Genomic DNA, 18,075 nt, shown 5'->3' on the forward strand with positions numbered 1-18,075 from the left:
ACATGTGGCCTTAGTCACTTTGGTCCACGCTTTTCTGAAACTGCAGTCCAGCTAAGATGCACTCTGTAAAGTTTTCCTTTAGTACAATTGGTGCAAACAAGAACACTGAGTTTTTTTCCCCCCTTCTTTTTCAGTAAGGTCATACATTTCTCTGAATTATTTACCTGATGGCTGCTCATTGTTAAGAGTTTTTATTAATTTTTTTTTTTTTTTTCATTAACTCTCAGGTTAGTGAAATGATTAATGACATGGTTTCTTCATTAAAAAAAATTGCTGATGGAAAAATAATGTTAAAGGATGATTAAAAAGAGAAGTATGTGTTTATTCTCCACTTGAGTTTCCAAATGGATGTCTCATCTGTTCAGAGTTGGTGGCACTACATAAAAGTGGAAATGTCAAGTGCCATTGTGAAACAAAACACCCACAAACTAATACCTAATGGTTAAGCATTGAAAGGAAAATACTGTTAACATTTTTCAATGGAAGTTACTTATCTGGACCTTTGTAAGCAAGGAATTTCATGTAGCTGGATCTTCACCAATTTGAGTTGAAAGTCATAGACTCATGGTCTAATTGCACATGCTACACAGACTAATGGTGCATACTTTATTATGCCATGATTATATTTTTCAGAATTTTCTTCTTGTCACGGATGTCCTTTTTTTTTTTTTTAAATGAATTATACAATTATAATTCATACAACAGAATAATAAGTCCTATCTCATGCCTCATCTCAAACTGGTTTGATGTACAAGAACACAAGAAACTGAGTATTATTTAGATTGGGATGCAACAGCAAGTTCACAGCATGTATTAAATGCTGATCAGACAGCAGGAGCAATTTCCTAAAGCAAAGTTTCTATCAACTTGTTGAATCTTTGCCATGTAATATTTCTTCATGTAAATTATAACCCCTTTTCTGCTACTAGATCTGATGAAGTTTTCATTAAATATGTTAGGGTTTAAAAAACTAATCCAGAGGAGTCGATTTCTAGAGGTATTAATAGACATCTAGGGTGAAGGAGAGTAATCTCTGTCTATTAATTATTTTCTTCTGTCTTTCTCTTTCCTTTCAACGTGGGCTGTACTGCCTGCTTTGTCCACCTAACTGACATTAGAATGGATTTTCTGCTGGCTTTTTCCGCTGACTAACTAGAGAGCAGTTGACTGATGTTAAGCATGTAGTTGTATTATGTCCACCCACTATCACGCTCGTTTATCCTTTCAGCTTGAATCGATGGTCAGTCATTTTCAAAATTTCTCCTGTAAATTCAGAGCTGATGTTTCATTTTGATTAGATGCTGTTATATTATAACTATTACATTATAACTAGAAGATTTGCATTCCTACTTAAGTCCCCCCCATTGCTGTAATGTTAAGCCTCATTACAACAATTCATTCATTAATTTATTCATCAACCATATTTTTTTCTTTTTCTTTATTTCTTCTTTCCCAGACCCTGCATCTTGGCAACAATGGGTGCAGCACTGATTTTGGAGGGAATAGGGTTGATGCATCATTGACATGGAAATTGTCTCTATGTGTAGAAGTTTAGTGTTCGAAGGTCAGCAGAAAGACCGTTCTAAAATGTTAACTTGCCACTACCAATCTCTGTGATTTAAGACATTCTTTGATGATTTGTTGTTGCCACTCCAGTCTGCAGGACCACCTTATCTCCTCACTCTGGCTGAAGTCCTCTGCTAGATACCATCTCTCTTCTCCTCCTGCCCATGGCATGTCCTTTCTTTGGCTTTGTCACTGTGCCATAACCATCTCTTAGGATTCCAACACATTAGAAATCCTTGCCAACTTCTTTACAAGTCATGCTTCATGTAGCCTCAAGATCAACCTCATCACTCTCACCCACTCTACAGTAGTTCTCCCTAAAACAGCAAACATCCACTGCTTTTTGTTATGCTCTGTCTCCATACACCATTTGTATTAAACTATGTAGGCTGTCAAATCTCGAACCCATCAGCTCCTATGCCTGATAACTCAGGTTGACTCAGGTTGTCACTATCTGGCTGCTTCCACAGCACCAGCATCAGAACATGGTAACTGTTGCAGGAGGTTGCAGGATTAGCCCGAAGACTTGTTGGTTTTTATGTTTGATGGTGAAACCTAGCACCTCAGTAGGCAACTTATCAAGCTATTAGTTATATGTTGATCCAAGAACCCCAAAATCAAATGTATGAATCATATTTCTATGCATCTTGGGACACCTCAGACTTCCTTTATCCTTTAACCCCTTCTTTACTCCAGAAGTTGTGTTTAATCCCTGAAGTTGGGATTTACATTTGCAAACCACTATCCTATCCAGTTATTTGGTTGTGCCCAGTATTTGGTCATTAGTATAATGAGTATTACCGGTGAAGTATACAAAAAGACGCAGGCCTCTTCTTGCCCAACAGTGACTGGCAAGGTCAATGTTCTTAACCTGGTCTCTTTAATATTAATGCCATTAATCAATTTTTAGAATGTCAGTGAGGTGCAAACCAACATGAGCTGACATTTATGCAAGGGAATATAATACAGGAATAAAATATAAAATGCAAATCAGCCCAGGGCCAGAACAATCTTTAGTCAATATGGAGTTAATTAAACAGAAGTGACCCTCCTTCCTTTCCCATGGCAGGAAGTACTCCAGACGAAAGGGTCAGAGGTTAATGCTGTATGGCAATTTTAGGCTAAATAGAGTGTCTTTAGGTATGGTGCTGAAATGGAATATGACGGGTGTAAAATTCATCATTCACTTTGAACAGATCACATGAGACACAGGATTGAATAGCTGTTCTGAAAGAGGATGCCACCACTCTCATGTGATACTGGCAGATAATCAGGTTGTTTTCCTTTTTAATATCAGTAATGCAATGACTGGGGCAGAAGGGAGTACTCAGCCCTGAGCAGGGAATTATGGGATTTAATCTGTCGAGTGGGTATGTGAAGAGCTTCCGAGTATCATGGAAAACCAAGTGTGCCTTCATACATGTGAAAGACATGAAGACATTCTCACACACTTTGTTAAAGCTTAATTCTCCCTCTGGACTCAGTGTGGAGCTGCTGGTGTATAAGAACAAACATCTGCTATTTAACCACTAAATCCTGCCTCCCACATGTAGTGCTCAGCTATAGAGCCGTGTGTGTGAGTATGTAGCTGTAACAGCAGCAATACCATTCCATACTGTACTTGGTAGTTTGCTTCTTCAAAGTCTTCCCTCAGGAGTCCAATAGCACCTCGTTTTCTTCTCACATTAGCCAGCGCCAGAGGACAAGTCGCTCTCCCACCCACTGACAAATGGCAACCCCTGTGTAGTCTATTACTGCTAGAATCTTTACTTTCATTCTTCTTTACTCACTTGCTCTCCCTCACTAGCTTATTTCTTCTTCAGCCTTCTTCATCTCTCTCTTTCTCTCTTTCTTGCCGTATCGTTCTTTCCTTTTTTCGCTCTGTCTTCACTTGATTAGAGGTGAGGATGTCAGCGAAGAACGGGGCAGCCTGAACACTGAGAGACAGCCTGTTGTAATTGTAGCCATTTTTCAACCTTGTTCCACTCTGCCAGTGTATCACTCCGCTCTAATTGAAAGCTCGTGTAGTGTCATTGTGTGTGCATTAAGTGTAGAAGCTTGAGTGTATTTGTACAGTATGTAACTGTCACATCCTCAATTCTTCGTTATTGAACTGGCCGAAAGACTTCGGAGGTTCTCTGAGGACAAATTACACAGTACGCAACGTTCCTTCTTTGTAATGGAACATTCCACCCAATGCGTACCTGTCATAGTAAAATATTCCTGCCAACAAAACATCTGTCATGATGACACTGTCCTCTACGCTCAGTGTAAACTCCACACAGATGCTATCAAACTCATTTTTGAGACTAACTCCAGCGCTTCTTTTGTGCTTTGTGGCCAGTAGCTGTTCCTGGTGAAAGATTGTGAGAATGGCTATAGTTTGGCATGATTCAGATACATTTAGCAGAAGTGTCAACATCTACGGTTTAGCCAAATCGTTCAAGATTTTTGAGCCTAGGTGATAACCCTAAGGTGATATGGGAGGCACCTGAAAGATACAGAATCAAATGGTAATTAAGCTTGAGTGATTTTATCTAGAGGAACCTTTTGACACATCTGGAAAAAAATAGCTAAAAATATCTCTTCCAATTATATATGCTAGGGTATTTTTCTTGTTAGTAACACTGGCTTCTCTACATTTTGTGATGTCTTGAATAAAACATTGAAGTTAAATCTTTAAATAAAAGATGCTTATTTATCTGTCAGCCTGTGTGGCTAAAAAATCTCCCACATCTGTAGCGAAGGAGCCATTACTATGGACAATAAACCATCACACAACAACACTCTGTTTCGAGAGTCACTCGTAATAACAACCTACAGGTATTTGTTGCATTTTTGTCGAACGCAATCCTGAATTCTTTGGTCACAGGTACAAGTGCTTTTGTGTTTATGATACTTATTCAGACGGAAGATTTTGTGGTGTAAGAAAGTGGCTTCGTTTTTGCCAGATTTAACATGGATAACACAAAAGCTTTAAAAGTTGGATAAAACTGTATATAAATGTGTCTCTTTACAGTTTTGAATTTGTTTTGACTTATGGACATTCTGTTCAGAGGTGTGTGATGAAAGTATTGTCATATCCATATGTTTCCCATGTGGTAGATAAAGATTAAGTACAAAAAAAAAAAAAAAAACAACCCACTGTATCATTCCTTTCAAAACTGATACACCAGTTAGACAGCACTTACAGTAATGATGCCGTGTGTAACCCTCTAAAGCAGCTGAATGAGCCTTAAAAGTGATGATCACGTCCCAAATGTCTCCAATAGGAGCATTTTGCACATGAGTAATGTGAGCGCACGCTTGAGTGTGCGCCCTCCTGCCGAGCCAGTTAACGTTTTTCCTTCTGTTCCAAATGAATGTCAGCAGCTGACTACGGCTTTCCAACACACACACACTCATATACACACGCATACACATGCTTGGGTGTTAATGAAACATGAAAAATAAGTAAATTTGAGCGCTCTGTTCTCTGTCCAGCTCCAAGACCCCCAAGCGTGCAGTGTTTGCAGGAAGTATGCAGCTTCTGGCTGGAATAAAGTTGTGCACCGGCCGAGTGCTGACCAACCACCCACACTACGAGGACCAAGCACTGCGGGAAAGGACCCAGCAGGTTGTTTATTTTCTACTTATTAATTAATTTCTTTATGTCTTTATATTTTTAACATGTGAGCCTGGCGATTTAACTGGAAATGAAAAGTTTTGCTTGTGCCCATGTTCAGCATTAAATTTGTCGCACTCCTTAGTGTTGCTTTTTATATGAAAGTACACACTCCAGGTTTTAAACATTACATACAGTAAGCATTTCTATCCTTACCTAACCTTCTAGGGGCAATACATTCATGAAAAAAGTTTGAAAAACAAAAGTAGTTAGCTTTTTACACATAAATGTTTATATCTTCAAAGTAAATGATATCAAACCCATTTCTGCTCTGTGAGACACCCCGAGTGCTTGTTTATAAGCATCTAAAATTTCAAGGTGTTAGCTTCAAGCACTAAAATTCTGTGCAAGCTTATCCCAACAGAAGAATAAACACACTGAAAGCCAACACTGTCCTGACTTATTTTATGCCAGACTTGTAGCAATCAAGTCATTAATTTGTTTATACAGATTGAAACTGTCTAATAAGTCGATTTCTACTCCACAGGCCGACTGGAACACTAGTGTACTGTTGCACTGCTATATATAACATTAGCCATGAGCAATGCTAGGCAGGATAGACTAACAGTCTGACATTTCTTACGATTTTTTTTATGATGTTATGACTGACGATGGATCAGAGTGGATCAGCCTTGTCAGCACCCATCGTCTCGCATTCTCTCTTTTTTATTTTCCCCACTCTTACTTCTTTTGTGAAGAGGTCGTGCAATGTATTTGGACACACTCAGTAGCACAGATTAATCGATCTGCTTCTGAGCCTATTAAGCTCGACATGGATGTTGATGAGGAGGCAGGTTGGGGCAGAAGTTTCCAGCAAGGCTGTGGCCTCAGTGGGCAGTGGTGCTTTCACACTTATAGAGCTGTGTGTGGAAGCATGACTAATGAGCAGTGTGTTAGAGGAAGACCAGACGCCCACCTTCATGACTGCTGTGACCTTCATCTGGCGGGAATAACATCACTGATAACACCTGATAACGGAAGTGCTAGTAAAATTGCAGAGCCAAATATATATATTTTAGGTAAAATAGGCGATGTATAAGAACCTATATATAAATATATACATATTGTTCCATCAGTAATTGGCTTTTTATTAGGTACACCATAATTTGTAGCTAAACTCTGCTCCAGAATAATTGGTACCCCTCAAAATATTCTGGGTTTTCTATAAAATAAACACACTTTCTCTTGTTTTTCAAACCCTGTCTTTGGAGGAAAAAAAAATACAACCTTCCTCAATCATCCATCATGAGAAGTGCCCTTGATATAATACTCTTCATTTGTGAGAAAACTATTGTAATATCTTTAAAGGCTGCACATGTTGGAGCATGATGACATTTTTGTTGACTAGGGATATTTGTTTTCTGTAAATCATTACTTCTTTCCTCTTCGTTTTCTGTATCTGTCTCCTGCAGGTGTATCAGATCTACGCACGTCAGTCTGCTGAAGAGGTACACAAGCTCCTGCGGGCTGCAGGAGCAGACTACGTGGTGTTAGAAGACAGCATCTGCTACGAGCGTCGTCACAGCCGTGGCTGCAGGCTGAGGGACCTGCTCGACCTGGCTAATGGACATGTAGGTCACTCACCCTAACAGCACTTTTTTCTTGCTACGCTTCATTCTCATTCTTTTCTTTCTTTTTTAAAATTTTATTTCAATGATTTATTTCGTATAAACAAACAATGTCTTCCCAAGCCAGCAGGTGCCCAGGCCCGCTTTGATTATTATTAGCTATTGTGTTATTTCTTGTGTGATTCACACTTCCAAGCTTAAATGTCATGTTGTTCTTATAATTAACGATCGTTCTCCAGTTATTATGATGCTGCTGTTTTTATCCCCCTTCATCATTACCTTTTTTATATATATATATATATATATATATATATATATATATATATATATATATATATATATATATATATAAATATATATATATTTTTTTTAATGTGCAAAAATCAAAAGTTGCAACTCTACACATTTATAAGACAAAGTGTAAATCTACTTTCACACAAGGTGTTACTGTATTTTTTTTTTTGTTAATCCTCCAGGAAGCAGCCACCCATAGGATGGGGTGGGGGTGGGGGTAAGGCTTTTTTTGGGTCACAGTCGAGATTTTCCAAAGTTGTTCAGAAAAGTTCAACTTTAAAAAAAAAATAATAATAAAAAATGCTGAGTGATAGTTTTTTTGTCCCCTTCTTCTTATCTCTAGGACCATCTATAGGAGGCAAGCCAGGAATAAAAAAAAAGCTAAAAATGGGGAACAAAGCGCAGAAAAAGTTTGTCTTGTTAGTCTTATAAGATTTATAACATGTTGAATATAAAAATACGTTTCACTGCCAATATTTCCCCACGTTGCGGTGTAACTAAAAATATCAATTGGCTATCTTTAGGACGTTCTCACCTACACATTAAAAAAGTGAACTTTCATTTATTTATTTATTTATTTATTGGGCTGTAATAAGGATCCAGAGCAGCAATGATAGAATATGAGATCTACCTAGTGTAGTTTTGCTCAGTTCAGCTGTAATAAGAAGCCCTGAAAGGTGCATAAATTTGCATATACACTGTAGTCTCAGCCTCAGACATGCCACCCACAGGATACAAAGCGTCTGATATCTTCTGTACATTTTTCCAGTCACAGACTTCAAGATCTTGAAGGTTAGAAACTGTTTGCTTTCTCCACTTCCATGTGTCAGTTTCCAGCAGGGAAGCAAAGTTTTGAACAAGGAGTGATACAGTGAGCTTTTCGGAGTAACGTATAGTCACTGGATCAAATAATGTTGAGAGAATTATGTTTTTAAAAGTAAATAGGTTTTGAATGAAGCAGTTCGGTGTTGGGTAAACATCGACATATCTGCCAGTGGGTTGTGGAGAAAATGTCAGTTTGCCTCATTTTGTAACATTAGGTGATTTTTGGTCAATACTCTTAACAATACAAGTAACAAATGGTGACATATTATTCTGATATGCCTTATTTTATATAAGGCACTGTGCATTTGGGGTTTCTAGTGTCTTAATACTGACTAGTGTCTTAATACTGACTAGTAGTGGACACTACTTAACGTAAAATGACATTACGTTATGGTAGGTATGACCCTCTGCCATTCCCAAAATGCACAATTTCAATAATCCTTACTTTTGTTCATTAAAGACATACATTACGAATAAGTTAAGTTTGTTTTCTGTCATCCACGAAGTCCCAAATCCCTTTCTATCAGGACATCACTGAATAAACATCCGGTACGACTGCAAGCAGTTAAATGACCAGGGTTTAATTACAGACGCACAAGTTGGTTAGACCGCTGATTTCAAAATAAAGCGTTTCTGCTTGTTTTGACATGAAAGGTGTCTTCACTGAGCATAATATTAGCTATCTGATTTACAAGAGCAAGCTAACGTTACCTCCAAACTCATGTCAACTACCACTGATAAACTGTAGAATAAAATCACTGCTCTGAAACTTCTCCAAGCTCTTACGGTTGAATATGTTGCCCTATTTCCTCTTCATGTTCTACGTCAGAAGCTCTGTGCGTCAGCTAATTAATATTCATGAACACGCAGGGTCTGCTTATGAATATTCATGATTACTCGGTCACATTTATGACAAAAAAAAAATAGGCTACAGCATTTTATTATAAATGCGCATGATTTTCAGGGTAAATATCACTTATTATATGTTTCATAGACGCAGAGGAATAAGGCAATAAAATTGCCTGCAGGTAAAATTGCACTTTCGTAGTGATAATAGCGCTAAGCATGGTGAAAAGTCACTAGACTAAAGAATAAAATTGCATTAGTTGTCATTAAACTCATCAGGCCTCGCACATGTCGCTCCTACTGCTAAGAGACTACTCTGAAAGGGATTTTTTTATTACAGATTTGATGGAAGCTGAGCATCTCACCTCCTCTGATGTTCATGACTCAGTCAAGGGAAAAAAAATCCCTCCCTCGTTTGATGCAACCAGATGAATCAGTGACAATTTGGGTTTTGTCCTCATCTGATTTGGTGCCCCACATGGCATGCATTCTTTATTGTGTTGTCATATTAAATGCAATGCAATTTCTTATACAGTCACGTGAAGTAAAGTTTAATGAAATGCTGTGGACAGGCTTGATGGAGCTCCAGCATCGTGTTTTTAATCACTTGATTTTAGAATTCGAAGCGATACCTCTGGTCTTTCCGATACTCGTGTTTGCTGTGTGAATTGTCTTATTAATGCTTTGAAAATGATTTGATTGTTTCAAATTTGGAGGCTTTTATGGCGATTCGGATCCTTTACTGAAAATCAGTACGGCTTATTCCGAGGCATATTCCATGTAACTGTGTAGAGTTATTAGCAGTTCTTCAGTAAATTGAAAGCTCACTTGCTTAAGCCTTTTTCACTTTTCAAACCAGGGACATCATCAGCATACCTTTACTTCTAACAGTGTTATTGGCATTATTTACACTGGCAGACTGCAAATAACACACACACACACACACACACACACACTTGATGTAAAAGTGTTACAAACCTATGAATAAATGAATTTGTTGGAATTTACTTTTCAAATCCTTTAATTTATTTATCATGTACATCTTCTTTCTACATATGCCGTGTTCCCAATTCGTTCATAAATAATTCATCCTGTACTGTACCACTCGTATGCTGAAAACCTTCGTCCTTGACACGAACAGTCAACAGCTCCTTCATTTTCTGAATCGTTCTGATTTCCACACATTCCTCATTCCTTTTTAATTCAGTTGCTGTAGTAGGGGTCAACATCTTTCCGGATAACGTATCCACTTTTGTTCTTGCACGAGCCTCCGGCTAATTACCTAGGAATTGTGCCAGGTCTCTTCCCTAAAGAGTCCGAGTTGCTCTACCAACCCTGGCTTGCATCCATACTTAACCTCTTCCTTTTTCATTGCTGCCTAAAGCTACATCTGAAAATTAAAGTGGGCATAAGGACTAAGCAGCAGTCGCATCTGGTGTAAATAAAAAGCACCTAGCGTAATGCCCCATTCAACCTAAATGACAAAAGAAGTGGCGAGCAAAGCGGAATAAAAATCAGTAACAGAATTACTGTAGCACTTTGAGCATGAAGCAGTAGAAAACAAGATGGTGGAGTAGGAACTTTTCTTCTGGAAGGTACTGCTAGTTATTAATTCAAGGTTTTTTTTGCACTTTTTTCTCACTGTTTTTTAATGCTGCTTGTCACTGGTAGATACAAAAATATATATATATATATATATATATATATATATATATATATATATATATATACACATACTGTATAGCTAGCTAACACTGCCACTATTTCCAGATGTTGTTTTTCTAGTTGTCAACACCAGCATGTGTTAGATTTAATTTTCATGCTACATCGTCTTGGTTTTTTACTTGATGTCCCATTTAATCATTGTAGTGTATTTAATAAAAATCAGGAAAATTCTGTCTATAGAGGGGTATGTAAACTGTAAGTAAGATTTTCTACATGAGAGGAAATAAAATAGCTAGGTGAACCTGCTGTGTCTCAAATAAACCATTCTATAAATATGCACAAAGTATTTAGGTTGAATACGTTTCTATATATGACAAGTTTGAGCTCATATTTCAATAATAATATGTGCTTATACCACAGCGCTGTTGGATTCTTGAATCCGACTGGTCAGAATTGTTAATTCATATAACTAATCAATTATTTTTAATTAAACCACAGGTTTATAATAATGTACTGGTTCTGTGTTATCGTTTCTATAGTAACAGCTAATTCACAAGGAACTTGTATGGAAGACATCACCGAATAACCAATCCACATCACCATAACTTAATAATAAAGGTATTTTTATTTAGCCAAGAAAAATAAATCACTGTTATGGTTCCATGTAAGGAGTTGAGAGTGTTCGAGAACTTCTGGTTTCTCTGTAACATGACAAAACTGCAGGGTTTGTTTCATTAACTTCATCAGTGAGAAAAGTAAGCTGCCTAAAAGATGACTTGTTAGTTTTGAACTGTAACCTGGAACTAACTAATGTATAAACGGATAAAGGGTATTGTAAACAAATTGTAATATTTGGTCAATTGGTATAAGAGGAACAGCACAAGGATGTGTTGTTAATGGAAACATAGCCAAGTTGGTATCACACACCCTGTTGCATTTCATTTGCCTAGCCTTCACCTGCCCAGCTCCATGCTTTGAATGGATTCTTTAAGATGTTGGGTAAAATCTTTTTCTTTTCTGTCCTCCAGATCATGGATGGACCTGGAGAGAATGACCCTGACCTGGTTCCAGCCTCTCATCCCCGGTTTTGCCAAGCAGTAAAGACCGGTGAGCCACCCTATTCCACCTTCTTCACCCGTGTTTTTCACAACAAGACTTTTAACGTCTACAAGCTAAAGAAATCAAAGAAGAAAGGCAAAAGGAATGGGGGTGAGTAGACGAAGGACAACGCCTCCTCCAAATCAGCCACCCACCCCGCTGCTGCCTGTGAGGAATGCTTAGTTAGCGAGTGATCACAGTAGGGGTGTGTGTGTGTGTGTGTGTATGTGTGTGGGACAGATACCTGATTAATCCAGAGCAGGCAGATGATGTGGGGTGTGTACGAGACTCTCTAAAGCAACAGGAGCTCATGTTTAAAGAACAGCACGAGAGACAGCGAGTGAACATGAGATGAAAAAACATTTTTTTCCTTTCCCTTGCCGTCTGTTTTCTGCCTTTCCTTCTTCCTCTCACTCTCTCGCCATGATCTTATGCATTAAACATGTTTACACATATGTTACTAGAACATAGTTATTGAAAAGAAGCATGTTACACTTTTGTTTCCCCTTCGCATTTCTTCCATCTCTCACGTGCTGAAGGAGAGGTGTGGGGGAAAAAAAAAACAACTCCATGTGATACTCAGAGAATCATTCAAAACTATTGAGATAATTGTTGTCTTAACACTGTAGCCAGAGTCATAGCTCACTGTCAGAGCACGTTTCCATGCACATGTCCACGAGCGTACGTCTGCTGCTCTCCCGATCTTCTAACAGTGACTAATAAGAGGGAGACTTGGTCACGAGTGCAGCACAAGTGCCATAAATTCTCACTGTAATGCCTAACGGCTCTAGCACTGTGAATATCATTGCTTTTTTGTTCCGTTTAATTAGCAGGAGTGTAATTTAGTGCTTGGCACGTTGCCATGAGCGACGACAAAAGAACAATGAATATGAATTTTTTTTTTTTTAAATGTACAGTCTATTGTGTAAGATTTTAACTGGATGCTGGTAGGTTTAGTATGAATATACGACATTCACTTGTGTGATAAGGCAAAAAAATATATAATGTATATATATATTCGATCAGCCATAACATTAAAACCGTCTGTCTAATATTGTCCACAAGACCTCTGAAGGTGTCCTGTCATATCTGGCACCAACACATAAGATCGCAGTTAATTGTCCCACAGTTCCTCGATCGGGTTGAGATCTTTTTTTTTCATGTTTCTTGAACCATTCCTAAACAATTTGTGTAGTGTGGCAGGGAGCCTTATCCTGCTGAAAGAGGCCACTGGCATCATGGGATACTCTGCCATGAAGGGGTGTATTTGGAATTTATATATTCCCATAAAGCTGCTTTACGGCAATGTCCACATTAATGCCAGGAACCAAGGATTTCCAGCCCTGCCTTCTTCTTATAATGAATCCTGGAGAGAGCTCTTCAGAGGTAAGCAACGTAAAGCACCTGGCCGTCCACATGATGTAAAAAAAACTGATTCATCAGATCAGGTCACCTTCTTCCATTGCTCCATGATCTAGTATTGATGCTCACACGGCTGTTGTAAACCATTGTGGGCAAACCAGAATGACCAATAAGCAGCAAGCTACCATGCACTGTTGTTTCAGCACCACAGCCAGTATTTACATTATAGACAGTATTAACCCTATGCTACGTTAGATCTTTTGTGAGATTGGATCACACGATCGAAGAGCCTGGGGCTCCCAGGACCCTGTCACTGGTTCACCACTTGGACAACTTTTGGTAGACGAAAATATATACCGGGAACACCCCACAAAACCTGCTGTTATGGAGAGGCACTGAATCAGTCATCTATCACAATTTGGCCCTTGTCACAGTTCAATTTCTCATTTTTCCAGTTTCCAACACATCAAGTACGAGAACTGACCGTTCGCATGCTGTCATTCTTGCCACTGCAAGGAGATAAAATGAATCCAGGCTAGTGATGTTACTTGATCTTTTTGTTTCATTAAGCCTTGAATTAGATATTTGCAAACATTTTTTTCCCAGTCAGCCCAGTACAGCAACCAAACCCAAGCATAATTAAGCATAATTTGGTTTTAATTTATCTCTTGGCCGGTTTCAGGCCCAGGCTTCTGCTAAAGTATATCTGTTATGGATTGCAGCCTCATGCCCTAAATCTATTCTTTGATGTTCAACAGGAATCCTCAAAAGGCTTTCAGTGGAATACATTCATACATCGGCCTGCTTGGCCATTTCATAAAGATCCTCAATTCATGCTGAGCGAAATCAGCAGGCTGAAAATAAAGCTCTGTTTTCTGATAGAGTTAAGCTATGAGATCCGGGTGTTTTATTACAGTACTCGTGGCATTGATTACGATGGAACATTCCAATTTAACGCTCTGAGGTGCTGATTTACTAAAGGTGCGCATGTGTCAAAATGTGCTTGCTGATTTTATAACACCCTGTTCGGGCGATTGTGTTCTTCAGATTAGCAAAATAACATGTTGATTTTAGGTTTGCCCTAAAAATATGAAGTTTGTGGCAATTCTCAAATCTCTCTCTAGATTTTCTTTACACACTGTACTGCGCTAATATCAGTTGGGAAAATAAAAATGCCGTTCAGACTTAAATAATATCTTATACGTGTGACGAGAGGAAAGCTCAGCTCATTTTTGTTATTATTCATTTTTTGGCAAATGTAATTGATTGTATAATTGTTCATTTCCCTTCTGTATTAATGCACTGAGTCATCCACCTTTTTTAGCTTATTTGATTAGGCTTAAAAAAAAATAACAAGTCTGGGCATTCCACTTTCCGATGATGGTTAAGGGACATTATATTTGTTTCAGATTGACGGGCATTGTTTTTGATGGTGCTAAATTGCACTAGCCTGATCCTGTGATGTTTGTTTTGAGTGTATGGGTAATTGTACAAGGTCGTCATTTAAACGGTTCTGTTTACCTTTTGTGTTTTCTAATAATAAAAAAAAAAAGATTTGTTCGTTGAACGTTTGCGTCTTGATTCCCTCATTGTTCGAATTCAAAACACCATGACATCTTAAATGTATGCAGCACAAGCAGGCACTAATAAAGAGAACATCTCATTGTTATTCTTCCCAAACGATTACAGACTGAACACTGCTCATTATCGTTTGTCACTCAAAAAGTACAAGTTTTTTTTCCTCTTCCTTTTTTCCCCCTCAGTATTGAATGCTAAGTGAAATAATAAGGCATAGATGCACATAAACTTCCCTAATCAAGCAATTCAGAGTATATGTATATGTAGATGGGAAATGACCCTTGACCTCTGAAAAATCAGCACGCTGAAGATATTTGCCTATTGGAACCTAATAGGCTCTTGTGTTTTTATGATGCGGTACCACTTCCTCGTCACAGGTTAGATTTTCTAGCGACTTTTTCAGCTTCTGCTTTGTGTTTTCTTTTTGTTTGTTTGTTTGTTTTTGCATTTTGTCCCATTGCAAAAATTTTACCAAAAAAAAAAAATCATTAATAAAAGAGAAAAAAACAAACAATGGCCTTAAAATATGTATTTTTTAAATATATATACACACTATATTGCCAAAAGTATTCGCTCACCTGCCTTGACTCGCATATGAACTTAAGTGACATCCCATTCCTAATCCATAGGGTTCAATATGACGTCGGTCCACCCTTTGCAGCTATAACAGCTTCAACTCTTCTGGGAAGGCTGTCCACAAGGTTTAGGAGTGTGTTTATGGGAATTTTTGACCATTCTTCCAGAAGCGCATTTGTGAGGTCACACACTGATGTTGGACGAGAAGGCCTGGCTCTCAGTCTCCGCTCTAATTCATCCCAAAGGTGTTCTATCGGGTTGAGGTAAGGACTCTGTGCAGGCCAGTCAAGTTCCTCCACACCAGACTCTGTCATCCATGTCTTTATGGACCTTGCTTTGTGCACTGGTGCACAGTCATGTTGGAAGAGGAAGGGGCCAGCTCCAAACTGTTCCCACAAAGTTGGGAGCATGGAATTGTCCAGAATGTCTTGGTATGCTGAAGCATTCAGAGTTCCTTTCACTGGAACTAAGGGGCCAAGCCCAGCTCCTGAAAAACAACCCCACACCATAATCCCCCCTCCACCAAACTTTACACTTGGCACAATGCAGTCAGACAAGTACCGTTCTCCTGGCAACCGCCAAACCCAGACTCATCCATCAGATTGCCAGATGGAGAAGCGCGATTCATCACTCCAGAGAACGCGTCTCCACTGCTCTAGAGTCCAGTGGCGGCGTGCTTTACACCACTGCATCCGACGCTTTGCATTGCACTTGGTGATGTATGGCTTGGATGCAGCTGCTCGGCCATGGAAACCCATTCCATGAAGCTCTCTGCGCACTGTTCTTGAGCTAATCTGAAGGCCACATGAAGTTTGGAGGTCTGTAGCGATTGACTCTGCAGAAAGTTGGCGACCTCTTCGCACTATGCGCCTCAGCATCCGCTGACCCCGCTCCGTCAGTTTACGTGGCCTACCACTTCGTAGCTGAGTTGCTGTCGTTCCCAAACACTTCCACGTTCTTATAATACAGCTGACAGTTGACTGTGGAATATTTAGGAGCGAGGAAATTTCATGACTGGATTTGTTGCACAGGTGGCATCCTATCACAGTTCCATGCTGGAATTCACTGAGCTCCTGAGAGCGACCCATTCTTTCACAAATGTTTGTAAAAACAGTCTGCATGCCTAGGTGCTTGATTTTATACACCTGTGGCCATGGAAGTGATTGGAACACCTGATTCTGATTATTTGGATGGGTGAGCGAATACTTTTGGCAATATAGTGTATATACAGGGGTTGAAACACTGGCCAATTTAGTGTTGGAGGTTTCATGGCTAAATTTGACCAGCCTGGTGGCCAATCTTCATTGATTGCACATTCCACCAGTAAGAGCAGAGTGTAAAGGTTTAATTAGCAGAGTAATAGCACAGTTTTGCTTAAAATATTGCAATGCACACAACATTATGGGTGACATATCAAAGTTCAAAAGAGGACAAATTGTTGGCGCACATCTCGCTGGCGCATCTGTGACTAAGACAGCAAGTCTTTGTGATGTATCAAGAGCCACGGTATCCAGGGTAATGTCAGCATATCACCAAGAAGGACGAACCACATCCAACAGGAGTAACTGTGGACGCAAGAGGAAGCTGTCTGAAAGGGATGTCCGGGTGCTAACCCGGATTGTATCCAAAAAACATAAAACCACAGCTGCCCAACTCACTGCAGAATTAAATGTGCACCTCAACTCTCCTGTTTCCACCAAAACTGTCCGTCGGGAGCTCCACAGGGTCAGTGTACATGGCCGGGCTGCTATAGCCAAACATTTGGTCACTCGTGCCAATGCCAAACGTCGGTTTCAATGGTGCCAGCAGCGAAAATCTTGGGCTGTGGACAATGTGAAACATGTATTGTTCTCTGATGAGTCCACCTTCACTGTTTTTCCCACATCCGGGAGAGTTACGGTGTGGAGAAGCCCCAAAGAAGCGTACCACCCAGACTGTTGCATGCCCAGAGTGAAGCATGGGGGTGGATCAGTGATGGTTTGGGATGCAATATCATGGCATTCCCTAAGCCCAATACTTGTGCTAGATGGGCACGTCACTGCCAAGGACTACCGAACCATTCTGGAGGACCATGTGCACCCAATGGTTCCAACATTGTATCCTGAAGGCGGTGCCGTGTATCAGGATGATAATGCACCAATAGACACAGCAAGACTGGTGACAGAGTGGTTTGATGAACATGAAAGTGAAGTTGAACATCTCCCATGGCCTGCACAGTCACCAGATCTAAATATTATTGAGCCACTTTGGGGTGTTTTGGAGGAGCGAGTCAGGAAACGTTTTCCTCCACCAGCATCACGTAGTGACCTGGCCACTATTCTGTGAGAAGAATGGCTCAAAATCCCTCTGGCCACTGTGCAGGACTTGTATCTGTCATTCCCAAGACGAACTGATGCTGTATTGGCCGCAAAAGGAGGCCCTACACCATACTAATGAATTATTGTGGTCTAAAACCAGGCGTTTCAGTTTCATTGTCCAACCCCTGTATATATATGTATATATGTATGTATGTATATATATATATATATATATATATATATATATATATATATATATATATATATATATATATATATATAATGTATATATGTATGTATGTGTGTGTGAAATAAATATAATGGTTTTTTTTTAGATATTTTTATATGTATTATTTTTCTATTATTGTGATCTATCTATCTATCTATCTATCTGTCTGTCTGGCTGGCTGGCTGGCTGTCAAAAAAACAGCCCCCCCCACCCCCCATCTCCAAAGTTTGTTGTCCAATTGCAATAATTTTACCAAAAAAAAAAATGTAATCATTAATAAAAGAAAAAAATACAGTGGCCTTAAAATATATGTATTATTTTTTAAAAATATTTATATATATATATATATATATATATATATATATATATATATATAGAGAGAGAGAGAGAGAGAGAGAGAGAGAGAGAGGTGAGAGAGGGAGAAAGAAAGCACTGAAACAAAAATAGTAGTAAATAACTTTATTCATTGTGAAAGAAAAATGCAAAACGTCAATATATTTTCACCCA

General features: G+C 39.0%; 1 protein-coding gene across 2 annotated transcripts in view; it reads left to right on the top strand.

Annotated features, from left to right (window-relative positions):
• Window positions 1-14,451, top strand: part of dpy19l3 (dpy-19 like C-mannosyltransferase 3) — a 53,641-nt gene extending 39,190 nt beyond the window's left edge. Inside the window, exons 17-19 of one of the 2 annotated variants that reach the window (XM_058382241.1) lie at window positions 5,050-5,182; window positions 6,643-6,801; window positions 11,457-14,449. In XM_058382241.1, coding sequence (XP_058238224.1) covers window positions 5,050-5,182; window positions 6,643-6,801; window positions 11,457-11,645 — 481 coding nt within the window. In that variant the 3' untranslated portion in view covers window positions 11,646-14,449. Of the gene's footprint in view, window positions 1-5,049; window positions 5,183-6,642; window positions 6,802-11,456 lie in introns of both variants that reach the window. The other variant, XM_058382240.1, reaches the window with a different exon arrangement.
• The last annotated feature ends 3,624 nt before the right edge of the window (window positions 14,452-18,075 follow it).

The sequence above is a fragment of the Hemibagrus wyckioides genome, linkage group LG27, assembly GCF_019097595.1.
Source record: "Hemibagrus wyckioides isolate EC202008001 linkage group LG27, SWU_Hwy_1.0, whole genome shotgun sequence".
Classification (NCBI taxonomy): domain Eukaryota; kingdom Metazoa; phylum Chordata; class Actinopteri; order Siluriformes; family Bagridae; genus Hemibagrus; species Hemibagrus wyckioides.